At 59.6% G+C, this 18048-nt stretch overlaps 1 protein-coding gene and 1 long non-coding RNA gene across 2 annotated transcripts; both read left to right on the forward strand.

The window, feature by feature from the left end:
- Positions 1–778: 778 nt before the first annotated feature.
- Positions 779–6185, forward strand: LOC139828527 (uncharacterized). Its single transcript, XM_071811556.1, has 14 exons — positions 779–1246; positions 1403–1790; positions 1928–2043; positions 2178–2269; positions 2413–2488; positions 2658–2768; positions 2845–2970; positions 3195–3269; positions 3580–3744; positions 3878–3999; positions 4102–4167; positions 4304–4466; positions 4606–4693; positions 5059–6185. Exons 1-14 carry the CDS (start codon positions 779–781, stop codon positions 5502–5504), a joined length of 2502 nt encoding a protein of 833 aa, XP_071667657.1. The 3' UTR covers positions 5505–6185.
- A 6436-nt stretch (positions 6186–12621) lies between these two features.
- On the forward strand, positions 12622–13220 carry LOC139828533 (uncharacterized). The gene is made up of 3 exons (XR_011740223.1): positions 12622–12672; positions 12806–12927; positions 13030–13220. It is a non-coding gene; the product is annotated as an uncharacterized lncRNA (long non-coding RNA).
- Positions 13221–18048: the final 4828 nt, after the last annotated feature.

Below are 18048 nucleotides of genomic sequence, written 5' to 3' on the forward strand. Positions count from 1 at the left end.
GTGCTTCCTTGCTGGTTCTGGTGTCCTGGGCAGTTTCGGACCGGCCCACGCTGCACACTGGGCAGCATCATCTCCCTGCCCATGGCTCAGCCTCCTGTGCAGGGACACCCACCCTGCAGGGAGCTGCCTCTCCTGGGCACGGGCTGCAGTCCCCTGCTGCCACATAGGAGACGTCACCGGGCACATTTTAGGGGTGAAAGCGGGAAAGGCAGCCGGGAACCTCTCTGCATCTCCATCCCTGTGGGTCCCTTCAGCCAAGTGCCAGCTGCAGGGACCCGGGGCGGTGCCCGCTGGCTCCAGGGTGGGGCGTTGCTGAGCAACAGGGACAGCACATTGTCCTGTCACGCATCACCCACCCTGTGATCACTCCGGTGGTTGGATCACTGGTGGTCGGATCGCTTTTTGCGGTTGGCTCGTTTTCTGCGGTTGGATCGCTTTTTTCGGTTGGCTTACTCTCGGCATTTGGATCTCTCTCGGCGGTTGGATCTCTCTTGGCGTTTGGCACACTCTTGGCTTTGGATCACTCTCGGTATTTCGATCACTCTTGGTGTTTGGCTCCCTCTCGGCGATTGACTCACTCTCGGCGATTGGATCACTCTAGGCGGTTGGATCACACTAGATATTTGGATCACTCTCGGCGTTTGGATCCCTTTTTTTGGCAAGGAGGAGGAGGAGGAAGCTGCCGGCTGACCATCCCTCACAGCCTCCCAGGCCCCTCCAGGCAGAAAGGCTCCAGTCCCCCCAAATCAGGCTCCGTATTTTCTGTGGGACGGCAGCGATGGCCCCGCTCACCCTGTCCCAACTGCTGGATGTTGCCATCGGGACATCCCGCGATGGGGCTGTGGACCTGCCGTCGCTGCACAGGCTGCTGCAGTCCGTGCTGGGACACCTGGGCCTGCAGGACCTGCCTGTTCTGGAGCCGGGGCACAGACCAACCGCCCTTCTGGAAGGACACCAGGCCACCAAGGACCAGCCTGGCCTGGAGAAGGAGGAGGACAGGACCCAGGGCACAGGGCAGCAGCCCCGGGAGCCAGAGGAGCACTTGCCCAGGAAGGAGCCGCTGCAGGGGACCGCCAGCGGCTCCCAGGGCACCTCCTTGGCTGACGACGTGGGGCAGATGAAGATCACAGCCAACGAGATCAGCATCTCCCAGGTAGAGTCTCTTGTCAGTCCCTGGGGCATGGGCCACGGGCTGGCGGTGCTGGGCGGTGATGCCGGGGGTCCCGTCCCCCTGGCCATGTGGCCAGTATGACCCTGGGATCCCTTTGCCTTTGGGCTCTCGTGCTGAGCTTGAGGCCGGGCTTTGGGGACAGGGCCAGGGGACGCGGCAGGGGCCCTGGGGTCTGTCCTCACCGCTGCACGGCTGCCCGTAAACCTGCTCCTCTTTGCCTTCTCTTCCCAGGAGAGCACTGGGGGCCAGTCTGCCCCTGCCAAGCCCCCCCAGTCGGACATGGACAAGCAGCGTGGGGCAAGCTCAGCCCTGGGGCCGAAGGGACCAGGGACAGAGCCTGTGCCCAGGACCCGCGAGGGGAGTCCAGGGACACAGCCTGGCGCCCTGGGGATGCAAGAAGGGGCGCAGGGAACACCAGCGCCCCCTGAGAAGTCGGCAGGGCTCACCTCCATTCCAGCGAATACTTCTGATGCCAGCGCCACCATGCAGCCAGAGGTCCCCGGCACCCAGACCACCATGCACTTCTACGGTGCCCAGAGGAATGGAGTGGATGAGCTGACTTTCACCCACGTGAACTCCACAGAGTTTGAGAAACAGCATCAGCTACTCATGGAGAGAGGTGAGAGCCCTGGGGGAGCTGGCAGGGGGTGTTTGACGTGGGGACACCCTGAGTCGGGGGCTCATTCTGCTCAGAGCCTGGCCCTGTGGAAAAGACCCCCTCGCCGACAGCATGTCCCCTTGGCCTGTTCCCTCTAGGCCAGCAGAGCATGGCCCACATCCTGGCTGACCTCCAGACCCAGGTGTCCTCCTTGCAGGGCTGGGTGTCCTCCCTGCAGGGTATGGACTATGAGCTGGAGTACGTTAAGCACGAGGTGAGCCAGCAGCAGTCCCGGAGGGGGCTGTGGGGATGCTGGGGGGGTTTGGGCAGGGTGGGGCAGCCAAAGGCCCCCTGTGCTGGGACGACACAGGGGCCGTGCCCTGACTCTGCCCCCACCGCCGTTCCCAGGTCAGGCAGCTGGAGGAGGCCTTTGGAAAGCTGGGGCTGGCTGGAGACGACGGGAAAGCGGGCAGCAGCGACCAGAGCCCCCTGCAGCTGGGGTAAAATGGCGGGAGAGGGTTTCCCAGCCTGCAGGGCTGCGATGAGTCTGGGGGGCTGGAGCATCCTGGTGTGGGGGGGTGAGGGACACCTGCTGAGTGGCCCCTGGAGGTTAAACCTGCCTGTGCCCCATCTTGCTGGCCAGGTCCGCGCAGCAGGAGATGATCCAGGCCACGCTGGAGACGTTGGTGACCAGGAGGACCAAGCAGCTGCAGGCACAGGTGAGGTCCAGGAGTAGCACTCTGAGCACCTTCTGGCTCGCTGGGGTGGTGCTGGTGGGGTCCTGGACACGTCTCCTGGCTGGATGGGGCCGTTGAGCCTCCATGGCACCTGGGTTTGCTGGCTGCATCCACCCCAGCTCAGAGGTGACTCCTGCTCCCCTTCCTGCAGCTGGACGAGCTGAGAGCCATAGTGGAGAGCGCGGGGCAGGAGCTGGCAGGGGGCATCTTGGACACCAGGATGCACGTGGCCCAGCTCGTCCAGCACGTCGTCACCAGCCAAGTAAGCCGGGTCTGTGGCCACGGGGCAGCCAGCCCCGCCTTGCATGGCACCAACCGTGTCACCTTCCTCCCTGCAGCAGGATGAGCAGCTGTTGAAGCACATCCAGGCCAGCGTCAGGCAGGTGCAAGGGGACTGCGAGAAGCTCAGGATCGTCCTCCAGGGCCTCCTGGATCACCGCTGCCAGGAGGAGAAATCCATTGAGGTGGGCGGCTGAAACCCCCGCGGACTCAGAGCATCATCCAGGCAGAGCCCAGGCTGGCGACCAGCAGGGATTTGTCTCCCTGCCAAGCCGCTCGTAGCCCTGCAATGGTTCCAAATGCCTTTCCAGGAGGTTTTGGGGGAAGGTGGGGAGGCGGGGGGTGCTCGGCTGGCTGGGAGGCAGCTGCCACCCTGCCGTGGCATCACGGGTGCTTTCTGCATTGGAAGGCTCTGTCCCGGTGCGTGGAGAGGCTGGAGGAGGAGAAAGCGGGCAAGGAGGAGCTGCTGCTGGGAATCGCTGCGGTACGGCATGGAGGGGAGCTGGCGCCAGACAAGGGGGTCCTGGGCAGGGTGACAAATGCCCCTTGTCCCTCGGGTGCTTGGTGGCAGAACCGGTCAGGGGGAGGGAGGGCTTGCAGAGCCGCTGTGGGTCACTCGCCAGGTCCCTCTGTCTCCCCACTTGGGTTTCTTTGGCTGGTGGGACCAACCCCACGGGAGTGACGGGGTGAGCAGGCCATGTAGCCACTTCTGCCTCTCCTCCGGATGGGAGCTGGCCCAACCCAGCGTCCCTCCATCCCTCCCCCAGCGCTCTCCTGCCTTTCTCTGTTGCTAGAAAGCTGACAAAACCTCCCTGGCCGGCAAAGTCAGCCACAGCCAGTTCGAGGCAAGTGTGGAGCAGCTGAAAGAGAAGATGGAGGAGCTGACGAGCCGGGTGACAGGCCAGGAGCAGGGCTGGCACCAAGTCCACCGACGGCTCAGGGAAGAGATGGACTCCAAGGTGAGGGCTGGCACGTCCCCACTGTGCACACCTTGGGGGCTTGGCAGCCTAAGGCAGCATCCCTCCGAGGGTCCCCAGCCGGCCGTGCCCCCGGGGACCGTGACGTCCCATCCTGGTGCGCTCCCGTCCACAGCTGGACCGCCTGGAGCTGGGGCCGTTCCGGCAGCAGCTGGAGGAGCAATGGAACAGCCTCCAGGAGCAGCTGGAGGAGAAGGTGTCGCGAGCAGCAGCTGGTGAGGTGGCTGGGATCAAGAAGTGAGTGCCATAGGGACAGCGGTGGCTTTGGGGACGGTGCTGCGTGCAGGCAGGGCTGTGTGTCCCCCAGGAGCTGACCCAGCCCTTTTCTCCCTCCTCCAGGCAGCTGCTGGCCCGTTTCCAGGGCTTGTCCTGTGACCAGCCCCTCAGCATGCCTGCGCCTGGCCCGTGAGTAGCCCCTGCCCCTGGGGGGGACACTGGGAGATGGGTGCTGGCGCTGCAGCCGCGGCCCCCTCTCTGCCATGGGGTGACCATGTGGTGCTGCAGTGCCGGGCACTGAGCACCCCCATGTCCCATCTCCCAGGGAGCAGACAGGCGAATGCCAGCGCCCCCCTGTGCCGCCGAGCTGCGGGGACCAGCACACCATCCTTCCCCCGCAGCAGCGCTGCCTCCAGCCGCACCCGCCCAGCACCCCGCGGCCGCAACAGCCCTTCGCTCGGCTCCCCAGCAAGCTCAGGGTGACACAGGTAGGGTTACGGTGGCGGCGTCCGAGCCTGGAACGGGCATCTGTGCCTCAGTGTCCCCAGGGAGAGCTGTCTGTGGGAGGGTTGTTGGGGATGCCGAATGGGGCCCCGTGTTTCAGCCAGCCCGCTCTCTCCTTCCCAGCACAAGGCGACAGAGCTATTGGGCAGGGACAGACGCATCTCCAGGGACCGGCAGGACGGACAGCTGCCTGTGCGGGGGGGCAAGGAAGGTACGTGGGGTTGCGCTTTGGGAGGGGCCCCGGGAGGCCCGAAGAGGACAGCGGGGCAGGCAGGACGCCTGCGGGATGCCAGGTTTTCCCCCACCCTTCTTCCCGCTGGCTTCCCCCAGCCTGCCTTCCTCTGGACTCTCCTGCCAGGCTTCCCGAGGGACAATCCCCAGCTGTCCCCAAGGCAGGGGGACAACCCGGCCACCAGCCAGTGGTGGCTGGGGCACCAGATCCCTGTGCTGGAGCTGGAGTCAGGTGGGGGGTGTGGGACGGTGGTCCTGGGCAGAGTGGGACACCAGCCTGTGTGCTGCAGAGTGGGGACCAGGACCCTGTTTGTGGATGTCTCTGACCCTGCTCCTCGCCCCCAGGCACCACCGCCTCCTCGGAGCACAAGTCGGCCTCATCCCAGGTCTCCCGGGCACCGGGGCTCTTCCCGCCCCTCCAGCCCCCACGGGACGCATCGGCACCCCGAGAGCCGGGCAGGACTGGGGGTCCCCGGCTGCTCCAATCGCTCCAGCCCCCACGGGACACGTTGGCACCCCGAGAGCTGGGCAGGACTAGGATTCCCAGGCTGCTCCAGCCCCTCCGGCCCCAGAGGGATGCATCAGCACCCCGAGAGCCGGGCAGGACTCGGGATCCCTGGCTGCTCCAACCGCTCCAGCCCCCCCGGGACGCATCGGCGCCCCGAGAGCTGGGCAGGACTAGGATTCCCAGGCTGCTCCAGCCCCTCCGGCCCCAGAGGGATGCATCGGCACCCCAAGAGCCGGACAGCACTGGGGGTCCCCGATTGAACCGTCCCCGCAACCGGCAATGACCAAAAGAGGAAGCACTGCCAAGCGGCACCAATAAACAGTGATGGGCAGCCGAGTGCCAGGGTGATCCGAGTGTGGGGATCCCGGTCAGGATCTTCCCCTCAGGTACCAGGAGGTGCCGGCAGTGTCCCTTGTCCTGCGGCCACGCGTCGCCGGAGTTGCTCAGAACAGCCCCTGTGCCACCCCCTGCCCGGGTCTGCGCCGCCCTGTGCTGCCGTGGTCCCCCTGGCCCCCCTGGCCTGCCCAGCACTGTTTGACCCCCATGGCCCCTGCCAGGGTGGCTGGTGGCCCCAAAGGGGCTGTGCGGGAGCTGGGGGTGCAGCAGGAGGATGCTGCTCACTTGGTGCCATCGATGGGATGCAGCCCTGCGGGACTCGAGCAAGAGCAGAGAGGTTCGTGGCTGCGTCCACTGATGCCCACGCTGGGCTGCTGTGATGCAGCAGGTCGGAGGTGAAGCCAGAAAGTCAAGTCAGCAAGGCGTGGGGCGAATCAGCCAGGTACACGGCTGGGCACTGGCGCCTCTGCAAGGCAAGGACCTACAGCACAAATGCAGCTCCCGAGCAAAGTAGGGGGATGTTGCACGCACAGGGTGGCAGCGGCGACCTGGTTCAGGAACGGCACGGCGACCACTCTCCGGCCACTCGGTCCATCAGGTCGCAGACACCCATGTGGTGGACAGCAAATGGCATTTATTGATAGGTAACAAAGCAATATATACCTTGAGTTTTACAATGTCACTTCTGCCTGCTTAGATAACACACGAAACACCACACCTATCAAGTCAGGGGCTACTATCTTTCCATACAGCGCGAGATCTTCCGGCCGCCAGACCCTAACTGCCAACATTTCCGCCCCCCATGCACAACTAAAAATAAATATAGAAGCCTTACAAAAGATATATGCTTCTTAGTGTAATACTTTGTAAAAAATCTTTAGAGGGAGACTTCATAACATAAAAGATAGGGCACAGTGAACAGGTGAAAACTATGAGGTAGTTATTAATAATGGGGTGTTAGTAGGGATAACTAGGGATAAAATTAGTAAATGCTTTTCTTAAAGTAGTTGCTGGCATTCAAGCAAAAGGATATTAACTTGCTCTAGCCGGCTTCTAACAAATGACATCAGCCTATTTAGTATGCAGGGTCCGAAAATCAGTGTTAGAATGATCATTATGATCGGCCCTGCTAGGGTGGATATCAGGGCTGTTAACCATGGTGAGTGGTTAAGCCATGAATCAAACCATCCTTGTTAGGCTTCTCTATCTCTTCTTCTCTTTTCTAGACCTTTCCTAAGTTTGGCCATTGTGTCTCTGACAACCCCTGTGTTATTTGCATATACACAACATTCTTTTCCTAAAGCCGCACAAAGTCCGCCTTGTCGTAAGAAGAAGAGATCTAGTCTTCTACGAGTCCGTAAAACAAATTTCGACAATGACTTTCCTGAGGCGGTGGTCGATTGTTCAATTCGAACCAAATCTTCATCTACTGCTACTCCGAGGGAATAAAATCTTTGGTTTTGTTCGACTAACGAGGCTATTCCTGTTCCAGCCCCCGCAGCACCTACAGTTAGCAGGGCAGCTATGGTCAGAGCGGTAATGGCTTCCCGTTTTTGTATGTGATTAAAAGTTGAATGGGATAGATGATCATATATGTATTCTTCTGGATGGTATATAATCCTAGGAACAACCATTGCTTGTATACAAAATTCATTGTTTTGATCAAATACGTTAAGGATAACGCACGGTGTGACTCCAGTTTTTGAACATATCCACTTGGTATTGCTAGCAGGAACTAACCATTTGGCTTTCGATTCTTTTCCTAGCCTGATCTCATTTGCGCATAACGCCTTTTTCTGAGGGGGTACTTTACCGACACAAGAGCCTTGCCCTGATATGTATTGCATTGTAATTTCTGGGATGTTTGTGGTGTTCCAAAGGCATTGCGATGGGTTAGGCCCGTCTATTAGTTCTGGTTTAGAGGGTACACCTACTGCTTCATAAAAGGGCCCGTCTATTAGTTCTGGTTTAGAGGGTACACCTACTGCTTCATAAAAGGGCAGCCTTACATCGAAGCAAAGCCAGCAATCTGCTGTGATATTTGGATTGGTAGAATTCAATAGCTGGTATGACGAGTTCAACAAATTCCATAGGGGAGGCATTTTAATTTTGAAAGTATCAAGTGTCTTGGCGTTACTGGGAGCCGCCACCCTGGCATTGTTCTTCGTATTGTCTACCACAGGTTTAGATGTCTGTGGGCTAAGAACCCGGTTAGGCCCAAGTGTCTGGGCTGACTGGGAGTGACTGGGATCATACTGAGGGCAACTGAGAGTGACTGGAACCACATTGGGAGCAACTGGGAGTGACTGGTACCACGTTACACGTTTGTGTTGTAGGGGATTTAAATGTTGTTTTGAAACGCAGGCAGAGTCAGATCTGCAGAATGAAGCTCCCTTTGCTCCAAATACTCCCCAAACCAGGAGGAGATGGAGCTTCTATTCCGCTGCGTCTTTCCCTCTTTCGTCTCGTCCTGCCGGGAGAAAAGGCTGATTGATGGGTTCAGCCTTGCGGTGTCGTTCGTGCCCCCGCGGAGGAGCCGCAGCGCAGGGTGGTCCCTGCCATGTCCTCAGCGTCCAGCCTGATCTCTTGTTTTCTGCCCGGAGATCCACCCCTTGCTCTTGCTGTCCCACTGCACAGCTGGGGTGCTCTTTCGGGAGCCGGGTGGCCCTGGGGCACTTGAGGGCTCTTTCAGCTTTTCCTGCCGGTCCCCAGTGCTTTCCAGAAAGCTCCACCGGTCCCTGGACGTAGCTCTAGAGCTGCTGGGCTGGCCGCTCTGCAGTTACTGCAGTTAAGGCTGAGGATCCCTCCAAAGAGGGTCAGCTTCTTGCCTCAGTGCACCTTGTCCCCATCTCCTCATCTCTCTGCTCCCTCCTTGCATTCCGGGGCTTGGAAAAAAAAATCCACACGCACATCAGATCTATGCGCTTTGTTTTTAATGCCTGAAAACAGGTATCTCATAGCTCTTAGAAGAGCAAGGCGTCTGCTCTGGGTCTTGCTTGTCCACGCTCATCCTTTCTTGGACGTTGTCTTCGAGTGCCCGCCCGAAGGAGAGAGCTGGGGGTGCTCTGACCGTGTGACACTTGGACTCGGGTTTATAAGGGAAAATGAGTTCTTGTTGATCATTTTTTTGAGCACTTGTCTGACGGATCAGGTGGGTTCAAAGGCCTTCCCAGCGTCTGAATGCTTCCTGGAGTTGAGTGGAAGTACGTGCCCAGCTGCGCTTCTTCTTCCCTGCTTACGCGGCTCTTTGCTAGAAGTCCGCGTGTTGCTGCTCTCAGCAGCACCTTCCACCATTCCCACGTCTGAGGCTGGGGAGACGCTGAGCTCTGTCATGCATTTTGATACCTCAGGAAAAAAATCATTAAAAGAAGGTGCTTCCTTGCTGGTTCTGGTGTCCTGGGCAGTTTCGGACCGGCCCACGCTGCACACTGGGCAGCATCATCTCCCTGCCCATGGCTCAGCCTCCTGTGCAGGGACACCCACCCTGCAGGGAGCTGCCTCTCCTGGGCACGGGCTGCAGTCCCCTGCTGCCACATAGGAGACGTCACCGGGCACATTTTAGGGGTGAAAGCGGGAAAGGCAGCCGGGAACCTCTCTGCATCTCCATCCCTGTGGGTCCCTTCAGCCAAGTGCCAGCTGCAGGGACCCGGGGCGGTGCCCGCTGGCTCCAGGGTGGGGCGTTGCTGAGCAACAGGGACAGCACATTGTCCTGTCACGCATCACCCACCCTGTGATCACTCCGGTGGTTGGATCACTGGTGGTCGGATCGCTTTTTGCGGTTGGCTCGTTTTCTGTGGTTGGATCGCTTTTTTCGGTTGGCTTACTCTCGGCATTTGGATCTCTCTCGGCGGTTGGATCTCTCTTGGCGTTTGGCACACTCTTGGCTTTGGATCACTCTCGGTATTTCGATCACTCTTGGTGTTTGGCTCCCTCTCGGCGATTGACTCACTCTCGGCGATTGGATCACTCTAGGCGGTTGGATCACACTAGATATTTGGATCACTCTCGGCGTTTGGATCCCTTTTTTTGGCAAGGAGGAGGAGGAGGAAGCTGCCGGCTGACCATCCCTCACAGCCTCCCAGGCCCCTCCAGGCAGAAAGGCTCCAGTCCCCCCAAATCAGGCTCCGTATTTTCTGTGGGACGGCAGCGATGGCCCCGCTCACCCTGTCCCAACTGCTGGATGTTGCCATCGGGACATCCCGCGATGGGGCTGTGGACCTGCCGTCGCTGCACAGGCTGCTGCAGTCCGTGCTGGGACACCTGGGCCTGCAGGACCTGCCTGTTCTGGAGCCGGGGCACAGACCAACCGCCCTTCTGGGAGGACACCAGGCCACCAAGGACCAGCCTGGCCTGGAGAAGGAGGAGGACAGGACCCAGGGCACAGGGCAGCAGCCCCGGGAGCCAGAGGAGCACTTGCCCAGGAAGGAGCCGCTGCAGGGGACCGCCAGCGGCTCCCAGGGCACCTCCTTGGCTGACGACGTGGGGCAGATGAAGATCACAGCCAACGAGATCAGCATCTCCCAGGTAGAGTCTCTTGTCAGTCCCTGGGGCATGGGCCACGGGCTGGCGGTGCTGGGCGGTGATGCCGGGGGTCCCGTCCCCCTGGCCATGTGGACAGTATGACCCTGGGATCCCTTTGCCTTTGGGCTCTCGTGCTGAGCTTGAGGCCGGGCTTTGGGGACAGGGCCAGGGGACGCGGCAGGGGCCCTGGGGTCTGTCCTCACCGCTGCACGGCTGCCCGTAAACCTGCTCCTCTTTGCCTTCTCTTCCCAGGAGAGCACTGGGGGCCAGTCTGCCCCTGCCAAGCCCCCCCAGTCGGACATGGACAAGCAGCGTGGGGCAAGCTCAGCCCTGGGGCCGAAGGGACCAGGGACAGAGCCTGTGCCCAGGACCCGCGAGGGGAGTCCAGGGACACAGCCTGGCGCCCTGGGGATGCAAGAAGGGGCACAGGGAACACCAGCGCCCCCTGAGAAGTCGGCAGGGCTCACCTCCATTCCAGCGAATACTTCTGATGCCAGCGCCACCATGCAGCCAGAGGTCCCCGGCACCCAGAGCACCATGCACTTCTACGGTGCCCAGAGGAATGGAGTGGATGAGCTGACTTTCACCCACGTGAACTCCACAGAGTTTGAGAAACAGCATCAGCTACTCATGGAGAGAGGTGAGAGCCCTGGGGGAGCTGGCAGGGGGTGTTTGACGTGGGGACACCCTGAGTCGGGGGCTCATTCTGCTCAGAGCCTGGCCCTGTGGAAAAGACCCCCTCGCCGACAGCATGTCCCCTTGGCCTGTTCCCTCTAGGCCAGCAGAGCATGGCCCACATCCTGGCTGACCTCCAGACCCAGGTGTCCTCCTTGCAGGGCTGGGTGTCCTCCCTGCAGGGTATGGACTATGAGCTGCAGTACGTTAAGCACGAGGTGAGCCAGCAGCAGTCCCGGAGGGGGCTGTGGGGATGCTGGGGGGGTTTGGGCAGGGTGGGGCAGCCAAAGGCCCCCTGTGCTGGGACGACACAGGGGCCGTGCCCTGACTCTGCCCCCACCGCCGTTCCCAGGTCAGGCAGCTGGAGGAGGCCTTTGGAAAGCTGGGGCTGGCTGGAGCCGACGGGAAAGCGGGCAGCAGCGACCAGAGCCCCCTGCAGCTGGGGTAAAATGGCGGGAGAGGGTTTCCCAGCCTGCAGGGCTGCGACGAGTCCGGGGGGCTGGAGCATCCTGGTGTGGGGGGGTGAGGGACACCTGCTGAGTGGCCCCTGGAGGTTAAACCTGCCTGTGCCCCATCTTGCTGGCCAGGTCCGCGCAGCAGGAGATGATCCAGGCCACGCTGGAGACGTTGGTGACCAGGAGGACCAAGCAGCTGCAGGCACAGGTGAGGTCCAGGAGTAGCACTCTGAGCACCTTCTGGCTCGCTGGGGTGGTGCTGGTGGGGTCCTGGACACGTCTCCTGGCTGGATGGGGCCGTTGAGCCTCCATGGCACCTGGGTTTGCTGGCTGCATCCACCCCAGCTCAGAGGTGACTCCTGCTCCCCTTCCTGCAGCTGGACGAGCTGAGAGCCATAGTGGAGAGCGCGGGGCAGGAGCTGGCAGGGGGCATCTTGGACACCAGGATGCACGTGGCCCAGCTCGTCCAGCACGTCGTCACCAGCCAAGTAAGCCGGGTCTGTGGCCACGGGGCAGCCAGCCCCGCCTTGCATGGCACCAACCGTGTCACCTTCCTCCCTGCAGCAGGATGAGCAGCTGTTGAAGCACATCCAGGCCAGCGTCAGGCAGGTGCAAGGGGACTGCGAGAAGCTCAGGATCGTCCTCCAGGGCCTCCTGGATCACCGCTGCCAGGAGGAGAAATCCATTGAGGTGGGTGGCTGAAACCCCCGCGGACTCAGAGCATCATCCAGGCAGAGCCCAGGCTGGCGACCAGCAGGGATTTGTCTCCCTGCCAAGCCGCTCGTAGCCCTGCAATGGTTCCAAATGCCTTTCCAGGAGGTTTTGGGGGAAGGTGGGGAGGCGGGGGGTGCTCGGCTGGCTGGGAGGCAGCTGCCACCCTGCCGTGGCATCACGGGTGCTTTCTGCATTGGAAGGCTCTGTCCCGGTGCGTGGAGAGGCTGGAGGAGGAGAAAGCGGGCAAGGAGGAGCTGCTGCTGGGAATCGCTGCGGTACGGCATGGAGGGGAGCTGGCGCCAGACAAGGGGGTCCTGGGCAGGGTGACAAATGCCCCTTGTCCCTCGGGTGCTTGGTGGCAGAACCGGTCAGGGGGAGGGAGGGCTTGCAGAGCCGCTGTGGGTCACTCGCCAGGTCCCTCTGTCTCCCCACTTGGGTTTCTTTGGCTGGTGGGACCAACCCCACGGGAGTGACGGGGTGAGCGGGCCATGTAGCCACTTCTGCCTCTCCTCCGGATGGGAGCTGGCCCAACCCAGCGTCCCTCCATCCCTCCCCCAGCGCTCTCCTGCCTTTCTCTGTTGCTAGAAAGCTGACAAAACCTCCCTGGCCGGCAAAGTCAGCCACAGCCAGTTCGAGGCAAGTGTGGAGCAGCTGAAAGAGAAGATGGAGGAGCTGACGAGCCGGGTGACAGGCCAGGAACAGGGCTGGCACCAAGTCCACCGACGGCTCAGGGAAGAGATGGACTCCAAGGTGAGGGCTGGCAGGTCCCCACTGTGCACACCTTGGGGGCTTGGCAGCCTAAGGCAGCATCCCTCCGAGGGTCCCCAGCCGGCCGTGCCCCCGGGGACCGTGACGTCCCATCCTGGTGCGCTCCCGTCCACAGCTGGACCGCCTGGAGCTGGGGCCGTTCCGGCAGCAGCTGGAGGAGCAATGGAACAGCCTCCAGGAGCAGCTGGAGGAGAAGGTGTCGCGAGCAGCAGCTGGTGAGGTGGCTGGGATCAAGAAGTGAGTGCCATAGGGACAGCGGTGGCTTTGGGGACGGTGCTGCGTGCAGGCAGGGCTGTGTGTCCCCCAGGAGCTGACCCAGCCCTTTTCTCCCTCCTCCAGGCAGCTGCTGGCCCGTTTCCAGGGCTTGTCCTGTGACCAGCCCCTCAGCATGCCTGCGCCTGGCCCGTGAGTAGCCCCTGCCCCTGGGGGGGACACTGGGAGATGGGTGCTGGCGCTGCAGCCGCGGCCCCCTCTCTGCCATGGGGTGACCATGTGGTGCTGCAGTGCCGGGCACTGAGCACCCCCATGTCCCATCTCCCAGGGAGCAGACAGGCGAATGCCAGCGCCCCCCTGTGCCGCCGAGCTGCGGGGACCAGCACACCATCCTTCCCCCGCAGCAGCGCTGCCTCCAGCCGCACCCGCCCAGCACCCCGCGGCCGCAACAGCCCTTCGCTCGGCTCCCCAGCAAGCTCAGGGTGACACAGGTAGGGTTACGGTGGCGGCGTCCGAGCCTGGAACGGGCATCTGTGCCTCAGTGTCCCCAGGGAGAGCTGTCTGTGGGAGGGTTGTTGGGGATGCCGAATGGGGCCCCGTGTTTCAGCCAGCCCGCTCTCTCCTTCCCAGCACAAGGCGACAGAGCTATTGGGCAGGGACAGACGCATCTCCAGGGACCGGCAGGACGGACAGCTGCCTGTGCGGGGGGGCAAGGAAGGTACGTGGGGTTGCGCTTTGGGAGGGGCCCCGGGAGGCCCGAAGAGGACAGCGGGGCAGGCAGGACGCCTGCGGGATGCCAGGTTTTCCCCCACCCTTCTTCCCGCTGGCTTCCCCCAGCCTGCCTTCCTCTGGACTCTCCTGCCAGGCTTCCCGAGGGACAATCCCCAGCTGTCCCCAAGGCAGGGGGACAACCCGGCCACCAGCCAGTGGTGGCTGGGGCACCAGATCCCTGTGCTGGAGCTGGAGTCAGGTGGGGGGTGTGGGACGGTGGTCCTGGGCAGAGTGGGACACCAGCCTGTGTGCTGCAGAGTGGGGACCAGGACCCTGTTTGTGGATGTCTCTGACCCTGCTCCTCGCCCCCAGGCACCACCGCCTCCTCGGAGCACAAGTCGGCCTCATCCCAGGTCTCCCGGGCACCGGGGCTCTTCCCGCCCCTCCAGCCCCCACGGGACGCATCGGCACCCCGAGAGCCGGGCAGGACTGGGGGTCCCCGGCTGCTCCAATCGCTCCAGCCCCCACGGGACACGTTGGCACCCCGAGAGCTGGGCAGGACTAGGATTCCCAGGCTGCTCCAGCCCCTCCGGCCCCAGAGGGATGCATCAGCACCCCGAGAGCCGGGCAGGACTCGGGATCCCTGGCTGCTCCAACCGCTCCAGCCCCCCCGGGACGCATCGGCGCCCCGAGAGCTGGGCAGGACTAGGATTCCCAGGCTGCTCCAGCCCCTCCGGCCCCAGAGGGATGCATCGGCACCCCAAGAGCCGGACAGCACTGGGGGTCCCCGATTGAACCGTCCCCGCAACCGGCAATGACCAAAAGAGGAAGCACTGCCAAGCGGCACCAATAAACAGTGATGGGCAGCCGAGTGCCAGGGTGATCCGAGTGTGGGGATCCCGGTCAGGATCTTCCCCTCAGGTACCAGGAGGTGCCGGCAGTGTCCCTTGTCCTGCGGCCACGCGTCGCCGGAGTTGCTCAGAACAGCCCCTGTGCCACCCCCTGCCCGGGTCTGCGCCGCCCTGTGCTGCCGTGGTCCCCCTGGCCCCCCTGGCCTGCCCAGCACTGTTTGACCCCCATGGCCCCTGCCAGGGTGGCTGGTGGCCCCAAAGGGGCTGTGCGGGAGCTGGGGGTGCAGCAGGAGGATGCTGCTCACTTGGTGCCATCGATGGGATGCAGCCCTGCGGGACTCGAGCAAGAGCAGAGAGGTTCGTGGCTGCGTCCACTGATGCCCACGCTGGGCTGCTGTGATGCAGCAGGTCGGAGGTGAAGCCAGAAAGTCAAGTCAGCAAGGCGTGGGGCGAATCAGCCAGGTACACGGCTGGGCACTGGCGCCTCTGCAAGGCAAGGACCTACAGCACAAATGCAGCTCCCGAGCAAAGTAGGGGGATGTTGCACGCACAGGGTGGCAGCGGCGACCTGGTTCAGGAACGGCACGGCGACCACTCTCCGGCCACTCGGTCCATCAGGTCGCAGACACCCATGTGGTGGACAGCAAATGGCATTTATTGATAGGTAACAAAGCAATATATACCTTGAGTTTTACAATGTCACTTCCGCCTGCTTAGATAACACACGAAACACCACACCTATCAAGTCAGGGGCTACTATCTTTCCATACAGCGCGAGATCTTCCGGCCGCCAGACCCTAACTGCCAACATTTCCGCCCCCCATGCACAACTAAAAATAAATATAGAAGCCTTACAAAAGATATATGCTTCTTAGTGTAATACTTTGTAAAAAATCTTTAGAGGGAGACTTCATAACATAAAAGATAGGGCACAGTGAACAGGTGAAAACTATGAGGTAGTTATTAATAATGGGGTGTTAGTAGGGATAACTAGGGATAAAATTAGTAAATGCTTTTCTTAAAGTAGTTGCTGGCATTCAAGCAAAAGGATATTAACTTGCTCTAGCCGGCTTCTAACAAATGACATCAGCCTATTTAGTATGCAGGGTCCGAAAATCGGTGTTAGAATGATCATTATGATCGGCCCTGCTAGGGTGGATATCAGGGCTGTTAACCATGGTGAGTGCTTAAGCCATGAATCAAACCATCCTTGTTAGGCTTCTCTATCTCTTCTTCTCTTTTCTAGACCTTTCCTAAGTTTGGCCATTGTGTCTCTGACAACCCCTGTGTTATTTGCATATACACAACATTCTTTTCCTAAAGCCGCACAAAGTCCGCCTTGTCGTAAGAAGAAGAGATCTAGTCTTCTACGAGTCCGTAAAACAAATTTCGACGATGACTTTCCTGAGGCGGTGGTCGATTGTTCAATTCGAACCAAATCTTCATCTACTGCTACTCCGAGGGAATAAAATCTTTGGTTTTGTTCGACTAACGAGGCTATTCCTGTTCCAGCCCCCGCAGCACCTACAGTTAGCAGGGCAGCTATGGTCAGAGCGGTAATGGCTTCTCGTTTTTGTATGTGATTAGAAGTTGAATGGGATAGATGATCATATATGTATTCTTCTGGATGGTATATAATCCTAGGAACAACCATTGCTTGTATACAAAATTCATTGTTTTGATCAAATACGTTAAGGGATACGCACGGTGTGACTCCAGTTTTTGAACATATCCACTTGGTATTGCTAGCAGGAACTAACCATTTGGCTTTCGATTCTTTTCCTAGCCTGATCTCATTTGCACATAAAGCCTTTTTCTGAGGGGGTACTTTACCGACACAAGAGCCTTGCCCTGATATGTATTGCATTGTAATTTCTGGGATGTTTGTGGTGTTCCAAAGGCATTGCGATGGGTTAGGCCCGTCTATTAGTTCTGGTTTAGAGGGTACACCTACTGCTTCATAAAAGGGCAGCCTTACATCGAAGCAAAGCCAGCAATCTGCTGTGATATTTGGATTGGTAGAATTCAATAGCTGGTATGACGAGTTCAACAAATTCCATAGGGGAGGCATTTCAATTTTGAAAGTATCAAGTGTCTTGGCGTTACTGGGAGCCGCCACCCTGGCATTGTTCTTGGTATTGTCTACCACAGGTTTAGATGTCTGTGGGCTAAGAACCCGGTTAGGCCCAAGTGTCTGGGGTGTTTGTAGCCTCACCTTGGTGATTTGTATTAGTGCACTATTGTAATCTGATTCTGTTTTACCTGTAGCAACAAACCCCAGAATCAAGATCAAACAAAAGTACCGCAGCTTCCCACCACGGAGGCCACTTTGCTGTTGTCTGGACTCTTCCAGTGCAGAATTCTCAGGCTTAGACAAGACGCTCGCCGACTGGTTGACTTCATTCATCACCGGGGTACACAGATTACGAGGGCATCTGATGATCCAGTCCTGTGAAAAGAAACTCACAATTTTCATTAATTGTATTCTGAAGATCCGGTTTAATGGACTTAAGCGGACACCATTTGACTCTGCCATCTTTTTTGACTGCAGCATACCCTCGTTCCATCAGTTTCCCAGGGATGGAGGTGAGGCTGACCAGTTTATAGTTACCCAGGGCCTCCTTCTTGCCCTTTTTGAAGACTGGAGTGACATCTGCTTTCCTCCAGTCCTCAGGCACCTCTCCCATTTCCCAAGACTTGGCAAAGATGATGGAGAGCGGTCCAGCAATGACCTCAGCCAGCTCCCTCAGCACCCGCGGGTGCATCCCATCCGGACCCATGGATTTATGGATGTCCAGATGGCCTAACTGCTCCCTAAACCAGTCCTCATCAACCAAAGCAAACTCCTCCATTGTCCTGCCTTCCTCTGGGGCCTCAGCGGCATGGAGCTCCTCAGGACAGCCTCCGGTAGAGCAGACAGAGACAAAGAAGGCGTTCAGTAACTCTGCCTTCTCTGTATCTTCTGTCACCAGGGCACCCACCTCGTTCATCAGTGGGCCTACATTGCCTCTGGTGTTAGTTTTATCTGCCACATATTGGAAAAAGCTCTTCCTGTTGTCCTTGACCCCTCTCGCCAGGTTTAATTCTAAGGAGGCCTTAGCTTTCCTAGTTGCCTCCCTGCACCCTCTGACAACAGCCTTATATTCTCCCCAAGTGGCCAGCCCCTCCTTTCATGATCTATAAACAAGAGTTCATAGATAGGGTTAGGGTTAGATAGTTTATAGGGTTAGGGGTTATAGAGTTTATAGATCATGGAAGGAGGGGCTGGCCACTTGAGCCTACCCAGCAGTTCCCTGTTTAACCACACAGGTCTCCTGGCTCCCTTCCTTGGCTTCCTATGTGTTGGGATGCTCTGATCTTGTGCCCGGTAAAAACAGTTCCTGAACACTAAGCAACGATCTTGGGCCCCTTTACCTTCAAGCAGCCTTGCCCATGGGATTTCCCCTAGCAATTGCCTGAAAAGGCCAAAGTTTGCCCTGCTGAAGTCCAGCGTTGCAATTCTGCTTGCTATCCTGCTCCTGCCACATGAGATCCTGAACTCCACCATCTCATGGTCGCTGCAACCAAGGCAGCCCTCAAGCTT

The sequence above is a fragment of the Patagioenas fasciata genome, chromosome 8 (assembly GCF_037038585.1).
Source record: "Patagioenas fasciata isolate bPatFas1 chromosome 8, bPatFas1.hap1, whole genome shotgun sequence".
Classification (NCBI taxonomy): Eukaryota; Metazoa; Chordata; class Aves; order Columbiformes; family Columbidae; genus Patagioenas; species Patagioenas fasciata.